The sequence below is a fragment of the Podarcis raffonei genome, chromosome 9, assembly GCF_027172205.1.
Source record: "Podarcis raffonei isolate rPodRaf1 chromosome 9, rPodRaf1.pri, whole genome shotgun sequence".
In the NCBI taxonomy this organism is placed as follows: Eukaryota; Metazoa; Chordata; class Lepidosauria; order Squamata; family Lacertidae; genus Podarcis; species Podarcis raffonei.
Genome location: NC_070610.1, coordinates 76475527 through 76490517, shown reverse-complemented (window position 1 = coordinate 76490517; position 14991 = coordinate 76475527). Strand labels below are relative to the sequence as shown.

At 50.1% G+C, this 14991-nt stretch overlaps 1 protein-coding gene across 1 annotated transcript in view; it reads left to right on the top strand.

Moving 5' to 3' along the window:
* ADAM33 (ADAM metallopeptidase domain 33) overlaps nucleotides 1-4069 on the top strand; it is a 97781-nt gene extending 93712 nt beyond the window's left edge. The window contains exon 24 of the mRNA XM_053402307.1: nucleotides 740-4069. Within this exon, the coding sequence (XP_053258282.1) occupies nucleotides 740-791 (52 nt within the window). The 3' untranslated portion in view covers nucleotides 792-4069. The remainder of the gene's footprint in view (nucleotides 1-739) is intronic.
* Nucleotides 4070-14991: the final 10922 nt, after the last annotated feature.

Here is a 14991-nt window from a genome sequence, read left to right as displayed (position 1 = left end):
CCACCGAGAAGGCCCTCTGCCTGGTTCCCTGTAACCTCGCTTCTCGCAGCAAGGGAACCGCCAGAAGGCCCTCAGCACTGGATCTCAGTGTCCGGTCTGAATTATGGGGGTGGAGACGCTCCTTCAGGTATACTGGACCGAGGCCATTTGGTAGTAAGTAGTAAGTGAATAACAATGTAGGACAGTGATCCCAGATAATCTGACTGTTTCGCTGGAATCTTCTTCAGCACCACCCATACATTAGAAAAATGCACAAGGAGCAGTGGTCATGAGGATATGTAATATGTAATATGTTATTCACTTACTACTTCGGCACCATGAACGCCTAAAACGTTCTACCGCTTAGCCCACAGGATAGTATCTATTGCTTTGTTTCAACTATAGACTTATTATACATCTATGGACTTTCAAAGATTGACAGACATGTGTTCATTTGATTTCAAATATATTAGAGAATTTACAAGTGTACACATTTTGTTTTTGTTGCACTAAATCATGTATATTATGCAATAAGAATTGCAGTGCTATCTAGTATACTGGTCTTCGTGTTGCTTGTGTTGTTTGCTGTGTAAAGTTTGCAACACAGGGGTTTGTTGTTCTCTATTAGCCTAGATGCTGGGCTACTTTCCCTCCCCCTGTAGCCTATCAGCTAACATGGCTTACTTGGGACTCTGCAGTTCATCTTTGTTCTCCTGGTATCCTCCTGACTTGTGCTGACCATCTTCTTCTGCTTCTTTAGACCCGTTCCAGGCCTGAAAGTCCAGACAGCGTCCTTCCCTTTTAAGAAATGACAACTGTGGAAACGAGAGTCCCGGCTGACCCTCGTCAGGCTCCTCCTTCCTCATTTGCACTACTCCGGCCAACGCGGGGAATTTTTGCTACCAAAGACTGTTCGTTTTTGTTTTTTTTTTAAAGAGAGAAAATAGGAACTGTTTTCATCCATAACGAAGAAGGGAAAGGGGTGGAGGCTGGGCCCGGGGGGAAAACGGTACTTTTGTGTGATGGCTGGCTTTGGGGATTTGGGACAAAATAAGTGATTGGGGGAGAAGTTTCATGTTGACGTGCTCGCAGACCGCTGCCCATCAAGGACTTAACGTCTGCCTACCTCCGGAAGCAGGTTTTTGCACTGAGCCTAGTTCTGATCCACACCAACTGCCCGCAAGCTGTGGACTGCTGTTAGCTACCTCTGTGTTTTGCACAACCTCACGGGATGCACAACCTCTCTCTCTCTCACCGCTGGGATCTGAGTGCTGGACATCGTCCCCCTTATAGCTGGCGTTACAAAACTTTGTTGGGACTGTTTTCTAAAAAAATGTATGGTGCCCTTGGGGCAAAGCAGCTGGGGCTATGGGAGTTGTAGTCCGAAACATCTGGGTGGGGGCACCAGGTTGGGAAAAGCTGGTGAAATTCTCTCGCATTAAAAATAATAAGAATCCAGCTTCATGAGCTGGGTTTGAGTTTCGGCTGGCGCACGGTGCCAACGCCTGCCATTTTGTTCCACAGCTGGCTGCCAGGGTGTCCGGTTTCCAAGCAGAAAGTCCCAAATTCAGTCCTGGACGTCTCTGGGTTTTAAAAGGGAACAAGGCAAAATGTGACTCTCCTCTACCTGAGCCGCTGGAGAATTGCTGCTGGCAGTCAGAACTGGTAATACTAAGCCAGACAGATTTATAATCTGACCTGGTACAGAGCTATTCTCATTGTTCCAGGCAGTGGTGAGACTTGTGACGCTTATGGCCATGGTGAGTTGTGTGCCTCCCATCGCAGATGAGACAACACATGCAATCTCACAACCCATTAAGTGCAAATGCTAAGACCCAGAGCAGACCATGTGTTTGCCCATCCTGAAATAGCTGCTAAAGGACTGTCAAGTGTCACCTGGGGTAGTGGCATTTAAGGATGCTCTTGGCTTGCATCCCAGCTCCAAGCTCAGGAGAAGGGCAGGCGGTCTTCCATCTGGCTGTCCTGCACCTCCAAAGCCTGCCCACGCTGTCAAGGGTGACCCCCAGTTTGGAGGGAGTTGTGTGTGCACCATGCTCAGAGAGATGACCCTCTGCCCTCTTGCCTGCTGAGGAAGTGTTGGGGGGGCTCAGCGTGCTCACCAGAGCAAGGAGAATTTCATTTCCCCCACCTCTGGTCATTTCTCGGCTTGGTTTCCTGAGCTGGAGACAACCTCCGTTTAGGTGCCTTTCAGCTAACAAGACAGAAAAAGAAAAGAAAAGATGGAAAAGAAAAGAGAAACGCAAGATGGGTGATGTGTTATTTTGGTGCTCAAGTAGTTGATCCCAGGTCATCTTCCTCCATGAAGCATCTTTGTCTCTCTGGGGTCTCCTCCGTCCCTGGAAGAGATGAACTGATCCCTGAGTCTCAGGGCTTCACTGAGCCTGTCTCCAGCCCTAGGACTCCTCTCGTAACAAAAATAGGAAAGACGACTCACTGAGACTGTGACGAGTGCCTTTCTCCTTCCAAACAACAACCGCAGTCAATGTCCAACATCCTAGGGTCGGGGCCTGAGAATGTGACTTTTGGACAAATATGAAACCCATCTCTGTGTTCAGAAGCATCAATAAGTTCTTGGTGGGAGACCTGCAGTCTCCAGGAACTGACATTTTTTTCCTGTGAAACCGTAGTGGGCGGGTGGTTTTCCTTTTCTTTTTGGGAATGACTCCACGGCATTGCGAAGAGGTTATTCCCCCTTGGAGTTTGGGTCTGGACCACTCATTTGGTCGAAGCTTGACATTGCCCTCTTCTTTGCTAAGCCAAGGCTTGCATTTCTGCTTTCAGTGCACGAGGGGGGAACTCAGAAAACTTAACCCTCTAAGAGCTTCGGGGGGTTTTAATTAAAAAAAAATGAAAGTTTCTGGATCTCAGGATGCCGTAGGAGGAGATTGCAATTCAAGGCCAATTCCACTCATGACTCTTGGATTTTCTTTTGTTGTTGTTGTTGTTTAGTCGTTTAGTCGTGTCCGCCTCTTCGTGACCCCCTGGACCAGAGCACGCCAGGCACTCCTGTCTTCCACTGCCTCCCACAGTTTGGTCAAACTCATGCTGGTAGCTTCGAGAACACTGTCCAACCATCTCGTCCTCCGTCGTCCCCTTCCCCTTCTGCCCTCCATCTCCCCCAACATCAGGGTCTTTTCCAAGGAGTCTTCTCTTCTCATGAGGTGGCCAAAGAATTGGAGCCTCAGCTTCAGGATCTGTCCTTCCAGTGAGCACTCAGGGCTGATTTCCTTCAGAATGGATGGGTTTGGTCTTCTTGCAGTCCATGGGACTCTCAAGAGTCTCCTCCAGCACCAGAATTCAAAAGCATCAATTCTTCAGCGATCAGCCTTCTTTATGGTCCAGCTCTCACTTCCATACATCACTACTGGGAAAACCAGAGCTTTAACTATACGGACCTTTGTTGGCAAGGTGATGTCTCTGCTTTTTAAGATGCCGCCTAGGTTTGTCATTGCTTTTCTCCCAAGAAGCATCAATAATCAAGGTCTGCATATGTACTGGTGAAACTCTGCAGTCAGCACATCCCAGTCCAAAGGCTGCACCACAACATCTTCTGCAGTATTTTTAGGGAAACCCAAGGCAAGCATCGCAGATTGTGCAGTGAACTTGCTTCAAGTGCAGAAGACAATGAATGGGGTTAGGGAGCATAGCTGTCAACTTTTCCCTTTTCTTGTGAGGAATCCTATTCGGAATAAGGGAATTTCCCTTTAAAAAAGGGAAACGTTGACAGCTATGTCAGGGAGGGTGTTGCAAATGGTTGCGAGGTTGAGATTTCAGTGCCTCGCACAGTTCCTGATTCCTCTCCCTGACCTTACAGTCCTTCCCTTGTCCCTCCCACTGCCTTGCATATTGCTGGAAATCTCCAAAGGCTTTCTTCTTCTTTAATAATGGCCTTGCAGGTGTGCATCATCAGCATCAATGCTCCTCCCCGGGTGTGGGTTTCCCTTGTGTTCCTGTTGCGGTGCCCTCGCAACAAGAGGTTCTCCTCCATGGGCATAGAGGGGGCTGCAGGAGGCCCTGCCAATTTTGCACCCAGTTGGTGCACATTGGGAGCGGGAGGGCAGAGAGCAAGGGAAACAACAGCTCCTGGAGGATAAGATAAGCTGGACCCAAATGCCACCAAAACTCCTTTTGACATTCAGTGAGCTAGCCAAAGAATGAAGACATTGGGACAGTTCTGAGACTTGAAAGATTGGAATGCTCACAAGCACTGTGGTTGGAGAAGGTTGGGTGAGATTCTACCCCTGGATTCGAGGTGTCAGAGCAAATGACAGGCAGAGCGACTGTTGGTTTGCATTAAGGCAGGAAGGTAGGTGGGGGCTGGCTGAGGGCGGACTGAGCGTGGTGGGGCAGGGCCCCATTCACCCCCCAATGGACCACCAGGTTCTGTTGCAACTTCTGGTGGTCTCTAGCCACAGTTAGTGTTTCAGATGAGCTAGCAGGATCTTGCCTTTGACGTGTGGTCCAAAGATGGCGAGTGGTCCTTCTCCTCTGTGTGTACGGCGCTCCTGTAGGTCTGAAGCCGCAGTGTTTCTGCTATGCACCTTTCTGCAAAATGTTTGTGCCTTCAACATGAGGACTTTGGAACCCCCGTTTCCCTTCTGAAGGGTAACAAGGAAATAAAGGGCTTTTTTCTTATTTAAATCTAGATGGGTGCGTGTGTGCCTCTTTTTTTATTTAAAGTTTTAAAACCACAGTTATTACACCACCATCAAATGTTAAGTGCCATAAGTCATAATGACAGGTTCCAATACATTAAATCCTACCGCTATATATTAGAAAGATTAATTTAAAGCAAAATGCATTTTCTGGTGCTTGGTTTTTTTGGATATGGAGCAATAAGCCATGCTTTCTGTAATCTTCTGCGAAGATATTTAGTGTGCTGGGCCCGGGGGTAACCCATGAAACGCGGTCCAGGACCGGTCCAGAATCCAAAGTTTCCACTGGGAGAGAGTCTGACAGGGCCGAGGCAGGACACGGGGCAGGAAACAAGGTCAGCTACAGGATCTAGTAAACAGCAATGTTGCTCCCGCAACCTGGGGTGAGGTCCGACAGCCTTTTATCTCTGTTGGGGTAACGGCCGGTCCTGATCCTCCGGTGACTCACCTCCCTGTTTCACCTGAAGGCGAGCACTCCTCCTGCGAGTACTCAGGTCTCTCCTTCTCTCAGACCTCAGTCTCTGCAGCTCGGGAGACGTTGGTGGGTTACTAGACCCAGGGGCCACCTCAGACTCCCCTGACCCAACAGTGGAGCAGCTGTAAGTGATGGCCCAGCTGAAGGCAACGAGGTCATCCCCGCATCTGGAGCCAGGGCAGGCTCAGGCCCCTGACTCAGCCCAGCTGGTGTTTGTTGCAAGGGAACCTGTGCAGACTGGGGCTCTTCAGGATCAGGCCCCAGACTTGGTTCAGATGATGCCTGAGGCAAAGGATCCGGTGCAGACTGCGTCTCCTCTGGTTCCGAGTCCAAACCCGAGTCCCAGGCCATCACATTTAGGATGGTTTGGAGGTCATAATCTACAACAGGGGTCGGCAAACTATGGAACGTGGGCCAAATCCAGCCCAGTTGCCCTCAGGATCTGGCCTGCGGACAGTCCGTGGATCGTGTGGATTCCTTCATTAATTTTGTTGGTTGTTTTTTTTTTGCACCATTTTTTGGGGGGGCACCATTTCCCCCTCCCTCTTACACACCACAGCGTCTCCTCCCTCCCTCCTCCTGGCTTCTCCCCATCCTGCGTAGAGGAGGAGGGGGGCTGGGTTGAGCTGGTTGAGTGCCATTTTGAGCAGCGCCTCTCTGAAGCCAGTCAGCCCTTTCACCGGCAGCACCATAGGTAGGCAGGGGGAAGGTAGGGGCTTGGGGGGAGAGCGGTCTGACCCGCCACAAGGTCTGGTGGACGGTGAACCGGCCCCCTCCCAAACAAGTTTGCTGACCCCTGATCTAAAAGGTAAAGGGACCCCTAACCGTTAGGTCCAGTCGTGACCGACTCTGGGGTTGCAGCGCTCATCTCGCTTTACTGGCAGAGGGAGCCGGCGTACAGCTTCCGGGTCATGTGGCCAGCAGGACTAAGCCGCTTCTGGCGAACCAGAGCAGCACACGGAAACACCGTTTACCTTCCCACCGAAGTGGTACCTATTTATCTACTTGCACTTTGACATGCTTTTGAACTGCTAGGTTGGCAGGAGCAGGGACCAAGGAACGGGAGCTCATCCCGTTGCGGGGATTCGAACTGCCAACCTTCTTATTGGCAAGCCCTAGGCTCTGTGGTTTAACCCACAGCACCACCCATGTCCCATAGCACCACCCATGTCCCATACCCCTGATCTACACGTCTACAATTCTATCCTGGCCGGCCAGTTTACTGTCCAGTTCGCTGTCCACTTGCTTATCTTAATGTGCAGCTGGCACCAGATGGCAGCAGAGTGCCATTGTCCCAGCCAAGCGCTTAAACCTGTGGCTGGGTCTCAAAGCGTTTGCCAGCCTTCCTCGGGGACTTGGTTTCCTTTGTGTGCAAATTTCCACCCGTCTCATCTCCAAATCCTATTTAGATGGTCTTTGTCGTGAAACAAATCGAACATCTCTGGCGAGTTCTGGAGACCGTCTCCGTCTACGGAGTCAATTTTCTTCAAAGTCTGCAGGGAGACAAAGAGGCCGTGGTTGGAGCTGCAGCTGAAAGATTCCCTGTGGACCGTCTGCTTCCCTGTCTGCCCCAAAACGGACAGAGGAGGAGACCAGATCCCAACCAGAGTCAACCTATACAGGGGGCAAAGGGCCCTGATGCCAGTGCATGAAATGTAGGTGCTGATCTTGAACTGTCTACCACTAGGGGACAGCACAATGCCTCCGGTCAGAGGTTTACAACCTTTTTGGGTCCATGGCTCCCTTGCCCAACTACATTATTTCTGTGGCACCCCTGTGGGGTTCAGGAGCCTGGTTAGGTCACCCCTTGCCTGCAGAGCTGGCAGCCTCTCACCCTTTTTTGAATACCCTCCCTTGTGAATAGAATAGAATTTATTATTTATACCCCGCCCATCTGGCTGGGTTTCCCCAGCCACTCTGGGCGGCTTCCAACAGAGTGTTAAAATATAGTGGTCTGTTAAACATTAAAAGCTTCCCTAAAGAGGGCTGCCTTCAGATGTCTTCTAAAAGTCTGGTAGTAGTTGTTCTCTTTGACATCTGGTAGGAGGGCGCCGTCCCCGCGGTGGGGTGCGCTCCCGTTGCTCGATCCCAGCGCCTGCCAACCTAGCAGTTTGAAAGCACCCCCGGGTGCAAGTAGATAAATAGGGACCGCTTACTAGCGGGAAGGTAAACGGCGTTTCTGTGTGCGGCTCTGGCTCAGCAGAGCAGCGATGTCACGCTGGCCACGTGACCCGGAAGTGTCTCCGGACAGCGCTGGCCCCCGGCCTCTTGAGTGAGATGGGCGCACAACCCTAGAGTCTGTCAAGACTGGCCCATACGGGCAGGGGTACCTTTACCTTTAGGAGGGCGTTCTACAAGGTGGGTGCCACCACCAAGAAGACCCTCTGTCTGGTTCCCTGTAACCTCACTTCTCACAATGAGGGAACCACCAGAAGGCCCCCAGAGCTGGACTTCAGTGTCCAGGCAGAACGATGGGGGTGGAGACGCTCCTTTAGGTATACTGGGCCGAGGCAGTTTAGGGCTTTCAAGGTCAGCACCAACACTTTGAATTGTCCTCGGAAACGTACTGGGAGCCAATGCAGATCTCTCAGGACTGGTGTTATGTGGTCCCGGCGGCCACTCCCAGTCACCAGTCTAGCTGCCGCATTCTGGATTAGCTGCAGTTTCCGGGTCACTTTCAAAGGTAGCCCCACGTAGAGCGCATTGCAGTAGTCCAAGCGGGAGATAACCAGAGCATGCACGACTCTGGAGTATTCCCTCCTCTTCCCTCTCCTTGGGAGTCCTCTGGGCAGCCATTGCTGCTGCCCCTGGTCTCCGAGATGCCCCACCTACCCCAAAGTGAGATGCCTCTTCACACTGCCTCACAGGGGCCTGGGAAGCACCCCCTGGCCAGCCCCAGAGGCGCCATTCACCTGGGGAGCTTGTAGCCAGGGCTGCTGCAACAAACAGCTGTGCAAGCCTTGGGGCGGCAGAGATGTGAGAGAAAATCAGAGGAAGGAGGGAAGGAAAGAGGGATGCAGGACAGTGTTGCCTGTGGCACCCCTGACCAGCATTCAAGGCTGGTGCTACAGCACACTGGTTGAAAACCAATGCACTATTATTTCCACAATATTATTTCCACAATATGAGATGGCATTTTGATGAGGGCAATGCCCTCAGGATGCTGCATTATTTGTTTGCTTGTTTAATTTGTATTCTGCCCTATATCTGCAGCTCACAGGGAGGTCTACAACATAAAATCGCAATATAAAAACACACAATAAAAACAAAAACTAGAAGAGCTCGATAATTCCCCTCCCAACACAATTTAAAAGGGTATTAAGCCAAGGCCTGTTTTCTCCTGCTCCGGAGGGTAAGACTCGAACCCAAGGCTTCAAGTTACAAGAAAGGAGATTCCGACTAAACATCAGGAAGATGTTCCCTGTAACCTCACTTCTTGCAGTGAGGGAACTGCCAGAAGGCCCTCGGAGCTGGACCGCAGTGTCCGGGCTGAACGATGGGGGTGGAGACGCTCCTTCAGGTACACTGGACAGAGGCCATTTAGGGCTTTCAAGGTCAGCACCAACACTTTGACTTGTGCTCGGAAACGTACTGGGAGCCAATGAAGATCTCTCAGGACTGGTGTTATATGGATCTCGGTGGCCACTTCCAGTCACCAGTCTAGCTGCTGCATTCTGGATTAATTGCAGTTTCCAAGTCACCTTCAAAGGTAGCCCCACGTAGAGCGCATTGCAGTAGTCCAAGCGAGAGATAACCAGAGCATGCACCATTCTGGTGAGATAGTCTGCGGGCAGGGATGGTCTCATCCTGCCTACCAGATAGGGTTGGTGAACAGCTGCCCTGGACACAGAATGGACCTGCGCCTCCATGGACAGCTGTGAGTCCAGAATGACTCCCAGGCTGCACACCTGGTCCTTCAGGGGCACAGTTACCCCATTCAGGATCAGGGAGTCCTCCACACCTGCCTGTCCCCTGTCCCCTAAAAACGGTACTTCTGTCTTGTCGGGATTCAACCTCAATCTGCCAATAATAATAATAATAATAATAATAATAATAATAATAATAATAGTAATTTATTTAAACCCCGCCCATCATCTCTGGGCAGCTCCCAACGGAATTAACAACAACAACAACAACTCATGTGTAGAGTAGACTGGAATGGGTCAGGATGAGACAGTGTTGCCCCATTCCTCTTGTCTCCTTTTACTTGTCTCCCAATGTCCTGCAGCGGGTTAGACTAGATGACTCCTGGATGTCCCTTCCCTCTCTACAATTCTATGCCTTTCACTCTTTTGGTTCCTCCTCCTCTGCCTGTCCTGTCTGAGTCCTTGATAAAGAATTCCCCCTTTTTTAAAAAAAGAAAGGGGAGCCCTCCTGCTGAGTCTTTTCCTGGATTTCCCATTAGAGGCGATTTGCATGTTGCTGGAAAGTTTTGCTTATTAATCAGTGCTTAAGCAATTAAGTAATTACCACCAGTGCTGTTGCCAACCCCCCCCCCAAACCCTTCAATTGTTCGCTTTCTGGCCTCCACCCAGCGGTCGGCTGAAGCTGCATAAGCACAAAACCCCAAGCAGCTGCCAGGCGGATGTCGCAGCAATATAGAGGCAGTTGCGTTTGTGTCTTGTGCTGCAAACACCCGGTCCTCTTCCCTGAAGCCGTCGACAGGGCTGGATCAGGCCCCAAGTGCTGAAAAGAAGATGGTGCAGATTCTTCTTCTTTCTTCTTTGGCGATCCCTCATAGCTGGGTAACATTGTCTTCCATGAACACGGTTTTAATAGTGAGTCCGTAAGTGACTGTGGAGGCCAGTTCTGGATCCACACGTCCTTCCACAGCGGGGACATAGGTTGCCAGGCGGGAGTTGATCATGGTGAGGGTTTGCCAAGTGTGCCTTCCTCTTAGCACGTTTCTCCCTTTCATCCACCGTTTGAGAGTCTTCAATTCCATGACACGTTTGGTAAAGGCTGTTCTCCAACTGGAGCGCTCGCAGGCCAGTGCTTCCCAGTTGCCGGTGTTTATACTACATTTTTTAAAAGATTTGCCTTGAGACAGTCATTAAAGCTCTTTTGATGACCACCAGCATTACACCTTCCATTTTTAAGTTTGGAATACAGTAGTTGCTTTGGAAGACAATAATCAGGCATCCACACAACACGATGAAGCAAAGATTACCAGCGTCAAAGCTGTCTGTATATTCCTTATCTATCAGCGCAACTGCATTTTGCCCCAGAAGAGAACTTTGCTTTCATCCAATTTCCAAAAAGGTAGCTCTGCTGGTCTACAGCTGCCAAACCAGTCAAGAGTCTTGAGGCATCTTAAAAGGCACAAGAAATCTGCTGACAGGAGTCCACTTTCGGAGGTTGCGGCGCTCATCTCGCTTTATTGGCCGAGGGAGCCGGTGTACAGCTTCCGGGTCATGTGGCCAGCATGACTAAGCTGCTTCTGGTGAACCAGAGCAGTGCACAGAAACGCCATTTACCTTCCCGCTGGAGCAGTACCTATTTATCTACTTGCACTTTAATGTGCTTTTGAACTGCTAGGTTGGCAGGAGCAGGGACCGAGCAACGGGAGCTCACTCCGTCGCGGGGATTTGAACTGCCAACCTTCTGATCGGCAAGGCCTAGGCTCTGTGGTTTAACCCACAGCGCCACCCGCGTCCCGCTAAGGTTGTAGATATGTGTAAATAAGACATCTCCATTTACCTGAAGGCTACAGTCATACTTCGGGTTAGAGACGCTTCAGGTTGCGCGTTTTTCCGGTTATGGACGCGCCCAAACCCGGAAGTACTTCTGGGTTTCGGCAGTCGTGCATGCGCAGAAGCGCTGAATTGCAACCTGCGCATGCAGAGATGCGCCGCTGTGGGTTGTGAATGTGCATCCCGCACAGATCATGTTCACAACCCGAGTGCCCACTGTATGTGGTTCAATTAAGATAATAATACTATTATCCCCCTGGGATAGCTCAGTCAGGAGAGCAATAGACTCTCAATCTCCGGGTCGTGGGTTTGAGCCCCATGTTGGGCAAAAGACTCCTGCATTGCAGCAAGTTGGACTAGATGACACTCGGGTCCCTTCCAACTCTACAATTCTATGATTCTGGGAAGAGCAGTGTGCTGGATCAGGCCAATGGCCCATCTGCTCCAGCGCCCTGTTCTCACAGTGGACACAACCAGATGCCCCCAAGGGGAAACCTGCAAGCAGGATTTGAACACAAGAGCCCTCTCTGTTCCTGCCCTTTCTGGCAACTGGTATTCGGAAGCATTACTGCTTCCAGCTGTGGAGGCAGAGCATAGCCATCCTGGCTCCTATCAATGGATGACCCTCTCTTCCATGAACCTGTCTACTCCTCTCTTAAAGCCATCCAAGTTGGTGGTCATCACTACCTCTTGTGGCAGTGAGTGCTGGGATGCTGCCAGGAGAGGGGGGCAATTGGCAGGCCCCCAGCTGGCTCCAGCCACTGGCTAGCAGCCGGGTGAAACTCCAGTTCTCGAAACAGCATCAAAACTGTGACTCAAGCCTCAGAAGCTTAAGCATGCAAGCCAGCAGAGAAAAGAACTCTTTGCAATGGAAGAGGCGGACAGAGACATGTGTAAGCATTATTTACAGCATTTATTCAGCAGCAGGACAAAGGAGAAACCTGTCTGCTTCCCTTTGTGTCCAAGCAAAACAGCAGTACAGCAAAAGCAATATACACGTACAACGGAAGTTCCCAGCAGACTGTGCTGGAAGTAAACAGACATATGACACTACAACTCCACATGCTGGTTCTAAAGGTGGAATGGAACTGTATCCTAACAGTGAGTTCCATTGCTTAATTATGCAATGTGTTACAGATAGGTAGCCGTATTGGTCTGCCATAGTCAAAACAAAATTTTTTTTCCCTTCCAGTAGCACCTTAAAGACCAACTAAGTTAGTTCTTGGTATGAGCTTTCGTGTGCATGCACACTGCAACCTGCGTATCTGAAGAAGTGTGCATGCACACGAAAGCTCATACCAAGAACTAACTTAGTTGGTCTTTAAGGTGCTACTGGAAGGAAAAAAATTTTTTGTTATGCAATGTGTGAAGAAGTCCTTCCTAGAATCATAGAATTGTAGAGCTGGAAGGGACCCCAAGAGCCATCTAGTCCAGCCCCCTGCAATACAGGAATTTCTGTCCTGAATCTTCCAACGGCCCTGCATACTGCAAAATTTGGTTGCAGACCCCGTTTTGGGTTTTTTTGCCACCAAGGGAAGGGGAGAAAAAAAGAGTCACTTATAAAAGACTCCAGAGAGCTTGGAAGTGGTAATGGAGAAAATATTTGCTGCAGGAAACTGTGTCTCATCCATTCATCACTTTTTATCTTAACCGCCCCCACCCCAAAATTCTCACACAGTGCAGTTGCTTTCCAGGCTTCTTTCAAAGGCTTTGGCGGCAGCAAGATCTCTGCTCCTGCACCCCCAGTGCTTGCCATTAACCGAAGAAGAGGAGGGGGGTGGAATTGAAAGCGCAGCTTGAGTTAATTCATGCCTTCAAAGTAATATACGGGAAACAGGGACACATAATATATATACGTGTATACCTAAATATACGACGGCCCTCCAAACATATGGCTCCGGAGCGCCACTGTCGTTCCCCGTGTCGCCTCGAGCTTCTTCCTTGTCTTCTTAACTTGGGGGAAGCAGGAGGGAGGAGGGGAGAATTGCAAAGATATAAATGCCTTTCAACTCGCAGCACTGCGAGGTGCCAGAGTGAGGTATCTGTGCGTGCATGTGCGAGAGACGTGGGAAATAGAAACCCCTTGGCTCGATTAAGTTTGGAGCGCATGGCAGGGTTGCCGGGTGAAACAGTTTTACCTCCTCCTTTTCTTTGCGATTGTAAAATCGCAGACTTGGAGGGGAACCCAAGGTATGGTTACCAGATTTTTTCCAATGAATCCGGGGACACTTTTTTTTTGAAGCTGAGTAGCAACAGGGAGCCAGGAGTGGGGATGGTGAGGCAAAAGACCCTGGGCCCAAGCACACATGCATATTGTATAAAGGTGCAAAGCCCTTCTTTTGCACCCTGTGAAACATAAATGCACAGTTTTTTAAAAACTGGGCAATGGCGTGCTGTCCGCCTGTAACTCCCAAGCCTTCCCTGATCTCCTGCCCACTTCTCCCTTTGTTTTGACAGATCGGGGGAGGCTTGGGAGTCATGGCTGGCCGGCCGTTGCCCAGTTTTTAAAAAACTCTGAGTAATAATAATAATAATAATAATAATAATAATAATAATAATAATAATTTAATTATACCCTGCCCATCTGGCTGAGTTTCCCCAGCCACTCTGGGCAGCTCCCAATCGAGTGTTAAAAACAATACATTAAATATTAAAAACTTCCCTAAACAGGGCTGCTTTCAGATGTCTTTTAAAGATAAGATAGCTGCTTATTTCCTTCACATCTGAAGGGAGGGCGTTCCACAGGGCGGGCACCACTACTGAGAAGGCCTTCTGCCTGGTTCCCTGTAACTTGGCTTCTCGCAGGGGGGGAACTGCCAGAAGGCCCTCGGCGCTGGATCTCAGTGTCCGGGCTGAACGATGGGGGTGGAGACGCTCCTTCAGGTATACAGGACAGAGGCCGTTTATGTTTCGCAGGGTGCAAAGGAAGAGCGTTGCACCTTGCTTGGTGGAGAAACCGTGTGCCTTGCGCCCCTCCTGGGAAACTCCTGAGCCTATCCTGATCTGTCAAAACAAAGGGGGAAGGGGGCAGGAAATCTGTACTGCTGGACTGTTAGGATATTTCCGTTCCACCTTAAAAGGGAGCAGGCTGTGAGTCACAGAGTCTGCGTATTTCCTGTTTCACAGGATGTTTCTGTTGTGTCTTTGCTTTCGTTTCTCTCTTGTTGCCTGAGCATACCGAAGCAGGCAGTCATGTTTTTCTTTGTTCTGATCAATGCTGAATAAACTTGGAAAAATGCTCTCCTGCTGTGCATCTTTCGCTGTGTGAATTCTGCTGATAGAGTGTGCACCAGCCTAAGAATGTGGCAATCTATTTCTGAGGCTTCGTGTCGCTAATTGCTGATACTGCATGTCTACGGGAGATCGATGGATTGTCCGGCAGCCGGCTTGGGGGCTATGATGGACTTTGTCTCCCGGCAGTATCCTGCCGAAGGTGAACGTCCCCGGTTCACCTTCGGCAGTGGCGGTGGCAGCAAGCAGCTCCTGAAGCCAGCCAGAGCCAACTGCGCTACCAGGCTGGCTGCGGGCTGCTGAGGCTGCCGCTTCCATGTTTCCTGGGGACAGATTTGCAAATCTGGGGACATTGCGGGGACGGAATTTGTCCAGGGACAGATTTGCAAATCCGGGGACTGTCCCTGGGAACCGGGGACGTCTGGTAACCCTACCCCAAGGGTCCTCTAGTCTGACCCCCCCTGAAATGCAGGAATCACAACTAAAGCATCCAAGGCAGGTGGCTGTCCAACCTCTCTGAGGAAGGAGACTCTGCCACCTTCCAAAGGAGTCCGTTGCTCAGACAGAAATGCAGATCTCAGGCTGAACAAGGCCCCAAATCTTCTTTTGGGAAATAGTGCATACAGTAGCTTCCTTTTGAGTGCATTTGTGCAAGAAATGGCTTTTCCCACCTTTCCTCCCCCGTTGCTCAAGTTGTAGGGGTTAGGCTTCTCAAGGATAACAAATGTGCCGGGTGTTAAGGAATGAGTCAATTCTCTGTAAGTTGGTACGGAAGGTTATTTTCCCAGGATGCAGCTTCCGAGTATCTTATCTCAGCTGCCAAGCAGAGTAGTGCTGGCCTGCATCAGAATCTCCAATGACAGCATTCTGTTGTGGAGAATGGTGGAGATAAATACATTTATTTATTTTTTGCTCTATTTTTATTTGTTAAATTTGT